Source organism: Triticum aestivum, chromosome 1A (genome assembly GCF_018294505.1).
Source record: "Triticum aestivum cultivar Chinese Spring chromosome 1A, IWGSC CS RefSeq v2.1, whole genome shotgun sequence".
Classification (NCBI taxonomy): Eukaryota; Viridiplantae; Streptophyta; class Magnoliopsida; order Poales; family Poaceae; genus Triticum; species Triticum aestivum.
The window spans coordinates 575,838,171-575,847,266 of NC_057794.1; the positions used below are offsets into that span (position 1 = coordinate 575,838,171).

Sequence of the window (9,096 nt, forward strand, 5' to 3'; positions counted from 1 at the left end):
CCAGATGCAGCAGCTTGGAGCTCCGAGGCATGAGGTTGGATGGCTGAAGAAAACACGGGTACAGTCGACGGTGCGGGGCGTTCACTCGACACTGGGCTAACAAAAGTTACAGAGGCTCTACCTCCATCTTCGGGCTGTTGGACTGTTGGTTCTGTCGCCAGTTCCGACTGAGATATCTTGCCAGCTGCTGCTTTATTGCTCCTTCTGGGCCTCAGTGTCACGTCTTCATCGTTATCCGGAAGCTCGATAACATTGAGTGGGGCTGCAAAGAAATCAGTCGACCCCAAGTGAATCACCAGAATTTAATCGACCAAATAATCAAGAACAAGATCACGAGAATTGTACCTGGGTTGGAGGTAACCGCATCTTCCATTTCCTCGTCTTGGTACTGGCGGGTGGAAGTTCCAGAGGTGGCAGCACTGCAAATGTCAACATTCAGTCGGTTATGTTCTGTTACCCAAGTCAACCAAAGGATCAGGTCAGATTGTTACCCAGATATAGTGGGAATGGCCACTTTGATTTTGGGCAAAGCCTTCGGTGGTTTGGAAGATGCGACCTTCGGTGGTTTCGGCACAGGAAGCGGCGCAGTCTTGGGCTGCTTCGGTGCCTTCTCGGTCGGCACTGGAGAAGACGTCCGAGGGTGCTTTGAAGACTGCCCAGTTGGTGCGGCCACCAGGTCGGGGGTGCTTGCCGTGTCGTGAGTGTGGTTGGACCTCCTTTCTCTGCGAGGAGGCGAGTCGACTTCTTCTTCATCACTCGGGTCATCGCTCTCCTTGTCCTCCTCTTCATCCGAGTGCCACTCACCACTCTCGCCTTCGCTCGCCTCCCCCTCGGGATCTTGCTCCTGCTCTCCGCTGGGCATTCAATACATATCAACAAGGGCCAGAAAGACAATGAACAAAAGAAAGACAGTCGGCCGTCAACAAGATGTTGCATGGTTAATCAAGAAAACACTCGACAATGAAGAATCGTACCTGTTCCGGCTTGCGCAAATGGTCAAATGGAACCACCCTCCTGGACCCCCGGGGGTTATCCTTGTTGCCAGTAATGCCTCTCAGCCACTGCTCCACCGTGTCCTCACTGACATCCTCCGGATGGATCCGAGTGGAATCCTCGATTCCCGAGTACATCCACATCGGATCGTCATGAGCTTGGAGTGGTTGGATACGTCGACTGAGGAAGACCTCCAACAGGTCCATACTAGTCACTCCGTCGCGGACGAGTTGGACCACCCGCTCGACCAACACCTTCACCTGCGCCTTCTCCTCTGGGATCACAAGGTGGAGGGTTTCTCCACTCGGGCCATGGAAAAGGGGGGAAGTCCAGTCGACTGACCCGGAGTCGGCTGGTCCTTGCAGTAGAACCAGGTCGACTGCCAACCTCGGACCGACTCGGGAAGGATCATGGCTGGGAAAGTGCTTTTGTTCCTCATCTGAATTCCAAGACCCCCGCACATCTGAATCACTTGCGTCCTCTCATCACTCGGGTTGGCCTTCTTGACCGTCTGAGAACGACACGTGAATATGTGCTTGAAGAGACCCCAGTGTGGTCGACAACCCAGGAAGTTCTCGCACATGGACACGAAAGCAGCGAGGTACATGATGGTGTTTGGGGAAAAGTGGTGGAGTTGAGCCCCGAAGAAGTTCAAGAAAGCTTGAAAGAAAGGATGGGGAGGCAAAGAAAACCCGCAGTCGACGTGAGTAGCAAGGAGAACGCACTCACCCTCCTGCGGCTGCGGCTCGGTCTAGTTCCCCGGGAGCCGCGCCGATTCGTGGGGGATCAGTCCCCCCTCGACCAGGTCGTTGATATCGTCTTGGCGGATGGTCGAGCGAATCCAGTCGCCCTGGATCCAGCCAGGCGGCAGGCCGGACCGCGACGAAGACCCGCCCTGGCTGGTCCTCTTCCCTTTCGCCTTCGCCTTCTTCACGTGCTCCAACGCCACCGTCTTCTCCTTCCCCATGGCAGCGTATCGAGTTCAAACGGGGCGACGACGCCGAGAGCGGAGGCAGATGCGGTGGAGAGAACAGAGGAGGAAGGGGAAGAATGAGAACGCGTTGTGCGAAACCCCCGTCCAACGCCTTATATGAGGTCATTTCCGAGTGGCCCACCGTAGGCCCAGGCGATCCGATCAAATCCCACAACAGTCGCGCACGCGATACGTGGCGAAAAAGGTGGCGCAGAGATCGAGGCGGCCTGCCTAATCTGTCCCGATTACTGCGGCCTCCCCCGCCCGGCGCGCTTCCCGAAATTCGAAGCCCGTGAAATCCGCAGACAGCAGAACAACCCGTCAGACGGAAGATTTTTCCCATATCAACACTCGAAGCTTAACAATGAAAGTTCACTCGACAAAACCAAGAATGGATCAAGGCGACTAAACAAGCAGTTGAAGTCATCATGAATGTTCATTCGACCTCTGGACAAGACATTTCCGAGGCGCAAAGGCTGAATCGGAGTGGTTATCAACTCCTTCCCCACTCGAACCCTGAACCATTCGGGGGCTAATGATGAAGGTATGTACCTAGGGTAGGGTCATAGGCCTGACCTAGACACCCTCCCCTAGGACGTCACCCTCAAACCAGAAGCATTCGAAGAAGAGTCATCATCCACTCGACCATGAGGACTTCCACTCGGAAGACTTGAAGTCACTCGACCGCGGAGACTGTCACTCGACCACCAGAAGGTCTAAGGTCGCTCCGAACTGCAACGGTCGGGCATCACCTCATAGCTTCAATGGTCATTATGTCTCTTTAGTTACTGGTGTTACCAGTAATGTCTCCCCTTTAATGTACCTTAAACCCTCTGTAACGTGGGCTGGCTGGGGTCCTGGCGCACTCTATATAAGCCACCCCCTCCACAGGTACAAGGGTTGGCATCTTTTGTAAACTCACACACACATATAATTCAGTCGACCGCCTCAGGGCACCGAGACGTAGGGCTGTTACTTCTTCCGAGAAGGGCCTGAACTCGTAAAACTCGTGTGTACAACTACTCCATAGCTAGGATCTTGCCTCCTCATACCTACCCCCCATTCTACTGTCAGCCTTAGATCCACGACACTGTACGCCTTCTCTGCACCGGATCATCCCCTCCCCTCGCCTCCGTCTCCGATCATTCAAGCCTTCTCCTCCTTCGCGGCAGCCAACACAATCCCCAACGATTCCTCGTAGAGCATCACCCGATTCGAAAACCGGCTACATATCTTCCAGAGCCCGACGAGCTTCTCCGCATCGCCGTCCACTACCTGAATAAGAATCTCGGCCACCGTCGGAGTGACCTTCACTATCGCCACTCGCTAGGGTTAGGGATTTCGGAGAGCGGAGAAGGGAGATGAACTGGAGAGGGAGATGACGAGATTTAAGACGCATGGGCAAAGGGATTTTAGTTTGACGACTACAAGGCGTGGGGCGTGATTACATTCCCGGAAAAGCAAGGGGCATTTCCACAAAAAAGCGACACCATTGGGCGGCACGATAGCGCTCTACCATAGTCAGGTCCTTAGATGTCACGTATTCGCATATCAAGTGCTGCAATATAGTGTTTCTCAAGTTCGAGGACATTTTCGTTATCCGGCAGGGAGTTCAAGGACACTTTATGTAATTTTCTCTGACCTTGGGTTCTTGCAGTTAGCCATCACCTTTGTGTCTTCTACCACACGCCTATCGAGCTCCTAGGACAGCTGACATTTTCTTTTTGAGTTACCCGACGTCACCCCATGTCGTTGCTGCCTTGCTCGACAAGGTCAAAATTAAAAGAGAAAAAGATCAGATATCCTCCTCAAATTTAAAAGAGAAAGTGGCCCGTAGAATGGGCCCTAAAAATACGGGACCTGAACGGTCGCGAGCTTGCATCACCCGCGTCCGTACGCACCAACAACCCCAGGGCGCCGCATCGCATCGGGTGCATGCGGGTGCCCCACTGGCCGGTGGGCCGCGCGCCGAATGAAGCTGGAATATTCTGCTAGAACAACTAGTACCAACTAACGAAGAAACCTGCCATGTACCAACCCCTCCCGGCCGCGAAACCATCTACCTTCATGCGCGCGTCGCCGCTAGAGCCCTAGCAAAGGCGCCTCTCTGCACGTACGGGGAGAGCCACGCACGCGCCGTCCATGGATCTCCCCGGCGCCTCCCTCCATGCTCCTCCCCCTCGCCTCCGCGCGCTCGCCGTCTCAGTGGACGTCGTCAGGCTTAGCACCATAGCCGCCATCCTCCGCGACCGAGACCACTATGAAGGTATACGTTGCTTGCTACGTACTGCTTCGTGCGTGCAGCGTTTGCTAAGCTTATTGTCTACGCTGTGGTTGTGAAGATGCTAGCTGTTTGCTTGCTTGCTTGCAGTGACGGTTTGCACTGATCCGGCGGCGGCCATGGCGGTGCTCCGCGCGGGGAACAAGTTCGAGGTCGTGCTGGTCGAGATGAACTCCCTAGGCTGCGGCGCGCCGGCCTTTGAGCTCTTGGAGTGTGCCGTCGGCGAGATGCACGTTGAGACACATGGTAACTATATTGGATCTTGTGCTTAGTTACTATGTCTACGGTGCTCTATTTTATCTAGCGAGGGAGTGCCAGAGAGATACGGTTTTGAGGTATTGACAACGTTACGAGGATTGGTCTGAGCTAAGTACGTACATAGTGAAAAACTTAGTGCTATGCTGCCAGATTAATTCTCTTTTGAAGTTCGTAACTTTGACCCAAGTGTTTGCACACTATAAAACGATATTCATCGTTGCTTCAACTTACTTATTCTAGCGTAATAACAAGATGGATAACCATTGTTGGGATGCGCCATGATGCATATATGGTAACTGGATCTTGTGCTTAGTTAAGTCTACCATGTTCCGTTTATATCTAGCCATGGAGCGATAACGGTTTTGTGGTTAATTTTCTTTAAGCAAGTAGACGATCGATTTTGAGCTGTGTTACCAGATTCTTCTTTGAAATATATTTTTAAGTATTTCTTTGAAGTATATAGGAGTAGTTCTATAGATCAAACGGGCTTATGTACCATAGCTTAACTGCTAAGTTGGGCCAGCTAATGATTTAAGGGGTACTCGCAAAAAACATTGATGTAAGGGGTGTGCTTCAGTTAATTATCAATTATCTAAACGGGCTTATATAGCATAGCTAATGATGGTTTGAGGGGGAATACTTCCTCTGTAAACTAATATAAGAGCATTTAGATTACTAAAGTAGTAATCTAAACACTTTTATATTAGTTTACGGAGGGAGTACTTGCTAACGATTGATTTTTTTTCTTTCATATTGAAACCATCGACATACCACTAGCTGCGCTGCTTTCTCATTAACAAAAGAGAACTAGGGTTCCAACTTCCGATGAAATCGCTATGTTACATATATATGACATAAAAGGCCCAACAAGAACTCTCATAAATCAATCAATCTAACTTTGAGCATTTTGACCAACCCTGCATAGAAGTCGATACATAATTACTTTCTACCCACTTTACAGATGCTCCTTTTGTTAATTGTCATTAGTAAATAATATAATACCACGTGTGATAGAGTATGTTTGAACCATGAGGTTAGGTTTGTGTATTCCGTCAGAAATAATTAGCACATAAGTCGTTCCAATAGACTATTTCATATCGCGTAGCATGCATCAATATCATCTACTTAGAGTAAGGCCATGAATTTGTCTTCGCAAAGGTGGCAGAGATAAATAAATAAATAGGTGCAGTCAGGTAAATTACTTTGACTGGTTGACTATCTTTATTATCCATATAGATGGTGTTCTAGAAAATGTGTAGTCAAACTTATATAATTAACTTTGACTTTTAACATATGAAAACATATTCAGATTTATCGGGACACAATACTATCACTGGATTTGCATGAGAAATAATTTCATAATATTAGAAGTTCATATAATCATTTTTTCTGCTTTGAAACCAGCGATCAAAGTTACATACTAGACATTGTGTTTGCAAACAAAACACCATCTATTTACGCAAATATGAACTATAAGCTTTCCTCAAAATTAATACCAATATCATTAAGATTCATGTAACAAAAGTTCTGCTCTTCATTACTTTAGCTATACTAACATTTCTCATTTCATCTCATATAGCTATTTCGAAAAATGGCCAACGCTATGGACCGCTAGAGATGGTGGATCTCGGTAACATCAGGAATGTCATCTACAATGAAGCAACCAATGGATCTAAGTCACTGCAGATCATGTCGAACAGTCCATGCAACAACTCACCGGTGGTGACAGTACCCACAACAACAGCCTTTGTAATTTCAGGAAGGAGGGCGACAAGAAGGAGGATGAGAAGGACACGAGTAAACGATACAAACAGTCAGGAGCTGGATGAAGTGAATGTCAAGAACGAGAAACAAAAACCGGCCGAGAAGCCAACGAAGGCCCGGGTCATTTGGACTGACGAACTACACAAGAAGTTCGTGGAAGCACATGACAAGCTCCTCCCTGGAGGTAATGTAGTTAATCATCGTTGTTTGCCCATCTACCTAATTTACAGCTAATTATTAATGGACTAGGTTTATATGTACTATTGGATCACTGAGCCTATCAACCAATCTTATATATAGCAAATTTTACATGTAGTGTTGATAACTTAGTTTAGTGTTTATAAGGTAACTTGTTTTATTTTGAATGTGGTCTTAGATGCTGTGCCAAAGAAAATACTTAAGTTGATGAATGACTCTACACTCACTAGAGAGAACATTGCCAGCCACCTTCAGGTAATTGGACTATACCTTTTATACATAATATTCAAATTAAGATGACCACATAGTCCTCTATTCTTTATATTTTTACAGAAAGTACAAATGTGATAAGTGAAATGTGCATCGGGTTCACATAAATGGAGTAGAAAATGTGCATATTGAGTTTTTTATGTGCATGGGTAAATTTTCATGCAAAATGTTGCATTTGTCTACTATGTGAAATTCATATAAAGATGTCTTCTTAGCCCCTCCTTGTTTTTCAATGCACTACAAATGTAGTTGTTTTCCGGTGAAACTAATATATAGTGCATTCTAGCATAAAAATATGATATTATATCTAGTTTTACCTATGATTTTCAATCATTGCTTTAAAAAATAATATAGTGAAAGCATCAACATGTGTTGGGATGTAGAAAATCATGTACTTTAAAACTAGTCATACTCCTCTCTTATTTTGTTTTGTGGAGACTCTTTTTTGTGAAGATTATATCCTTCTATAATGTTTAACGAATTGTATTCCAGAAACATAGGATGAATCTCGATCCTCTTCGTAAGGGCAATACTGGAACAAGGAATAACAAATTAACACCTCCCCAAGCATCATTGCTCTCTTCTAACTTACAGGTACTCTACTGAAAATCTATCTAGAGACCATTATCACTTGCTCACTCCAACAATGTCATAAACTTATTTTCTCAACATGCGAATAACATGTGTGCAGGCTTCTTCTACAATGATGCAATCTTTGTCTAGTGCAAACTTTCCAGAGATTATTACGACACAAGCAGTTGCTTGCATGAACCATAATATGAATGATTCAGGCAGTCATCCGTTGATACACATGCAATCATTTAAGGGTATGGACAAGATTGATAGTACATGTGTACATGATAAACACACAACTATTTGATTATTCATGTTACTTTTCTTAATTAGATGTTACACTAATTAACTTTTTTTTCACGTTTTCTATTTTTTTCACACGAAATGTGGGTTCTCCAACGTAGCATCAAAAGATATGTACAACGGAGATAATGAATCTACAAAAAATAGCACAGCTGGCTTCCAGGAAAATAACATCGAGTTTTCGGTAAGAAATAATAATAATGAGTTAATTTAATAGATCTTGCTATCTGAATATCCTAATGATATTTTTTAATTTTTTCAATATTGTTGTTCTACAGATAAAAGAGCCTAAGCTTTCATGGGATCAAGTGTATTTCTACACTAATGGTAACTAAAACACTTTGTCCAAAAACACATTTAGGACCGGTTTCCAAGGCTAATTAGTGAAGATTCAATCTCAGTTTTTGAATACATATAGCGTGTTAAGGCGGATAATTAATGGTTATGTGCTTAGCATTTCTATGTAAGGAAATGGTTGTGCGATCGGATTTTGTGAAATCTCATTTTGTGGACCACATACCCCAATAAATTCTTTGTGTGTACTCTTATAAAATTAAATAATACCAATTTGGAGCCCTTCACTCCTCTCTGAATGCAAATTTGTTGGGTTTTTCTTAGTTAGATCGGTGTTCCTTGTTCATGTATACAATGTTGTTAGATATATGACAAGTGTCATCATCCTAGTCATACTATTACAAATATCACTATTCTAGAACATACTATAGTGTTATCTAAGCCCTAGATATTTTTTACATTCGTGAGTGTTGTAGATACCACCTGAAATATCGACCTCTAGAATTTTCTTAATTATATGCTGAAATGTCACTATGATTTTGCAATATGCGCCAGTTGACATCCACTCTGTTGTCTTCCCGTGGTATGCTGAGAAATCATTACCTAAACACGGGCTCCATATGAGCTCATATTCTGAGGAATTGATCTGGTCCTTGTTCCGCCATCTATTTATTTTTGTAAGAGAAGCACAATGGCTTATAAACTGATTAAATGAATCAGAATGCTTAAACAGATTTCGTCGAACAAGCCTTCTTTGTGGCGGGCAATTTTCCTTCCTATCCCCGCGGGAAAGAAAATATTCCTGACAAATAGACACCCGATGCACCAAAAAGAGGGTGAAAGATGCACCCTGGAGAGAACACATTTGGTTGAACAAGACCGATTTGCGACATTTAGTACTCGTATTTGTTTCCCCTATTCCAGAAGGAAATAGAAATGTGTTTCTGCTAAATTACAGCATACCAGATATATACCAAAAAAAGAAAAAGAAAAGGAGAAGACATGCATATGAGCAGTGCAGCAGTTCACATCAGAACAGTTTGGTACATATTTTTTTCCCAACTACTACTAGCTTATAATCATTCAATCACTGGAGAGCAACGGTTCCGTTTTACAAGGTACAAGCAGGCGAGACAGCAGGCGAGAAACTGAAGCTAGCTGCACATCCCCAGCCTTACACCCGTGGTGA

The 9,096-nt window shown here is 45.1% G+C and overlaps 1 protein-coding gene across 1 annotated transcript; it reads left to right on the top strand.

The window, feature by feature from the left end:
• Positions 1 to 3,950: 3,950 nt before the first annotated feature.
• On the top strand, positions 3,951 to 8,194 carry LOC123182075 (two-component response regulator ORR23-like). The gene is made up of 8 exons (XM_044594534.1): positions 3,951 to 4,232; positions 4,338 to 4,493; positions 6,085 to 6,453; positions 6,646 to 6,722; positions 7,230 to 7,331; positions 7,429 to 7,564; positions 7,715 to 7,797; positions 7,892 to 8,194. Exons 1-8 carry the CDS (start codon positions 4,109 to 4,111, stop codon positions 7,946 to 7,948), a joined length of 1,104 nt encoding a protein of 367 aa, XP_044450469.1. The 5' UTR covers positions 3,951 to 4,108; the 3' UTR covers positions 7,949 to 8,194.
• Positions 8,195 to 9,096: the final 902 nt, after the last annotated feature.

Excerpts from the sequence above, each read along its gene's own strand:
- LOC123182075 (XM_044594534.1), top strand. The coding sequence starts at position 4,109 with ATGGATCTCCCCGGCGCCTCCCTCCATGCTCCTCCCCCTCGCCTCCGC. Across the intron at positions 4,233-4,337 it reads CGACCGAGACCACTATGAAG|TGACGGTTTGCACTGATCCG; the intron begins GTATACGTTGCT and ends GCTTGCTTGCAG. Across the intron at positions 7,798-7,891 it reads AAAATAACATCGAGTTTTCG|ATAAAAGAGCCTAAGCTTTC; the intron begins GTAAGAAATAAT and ends GTTGTTCTACAG.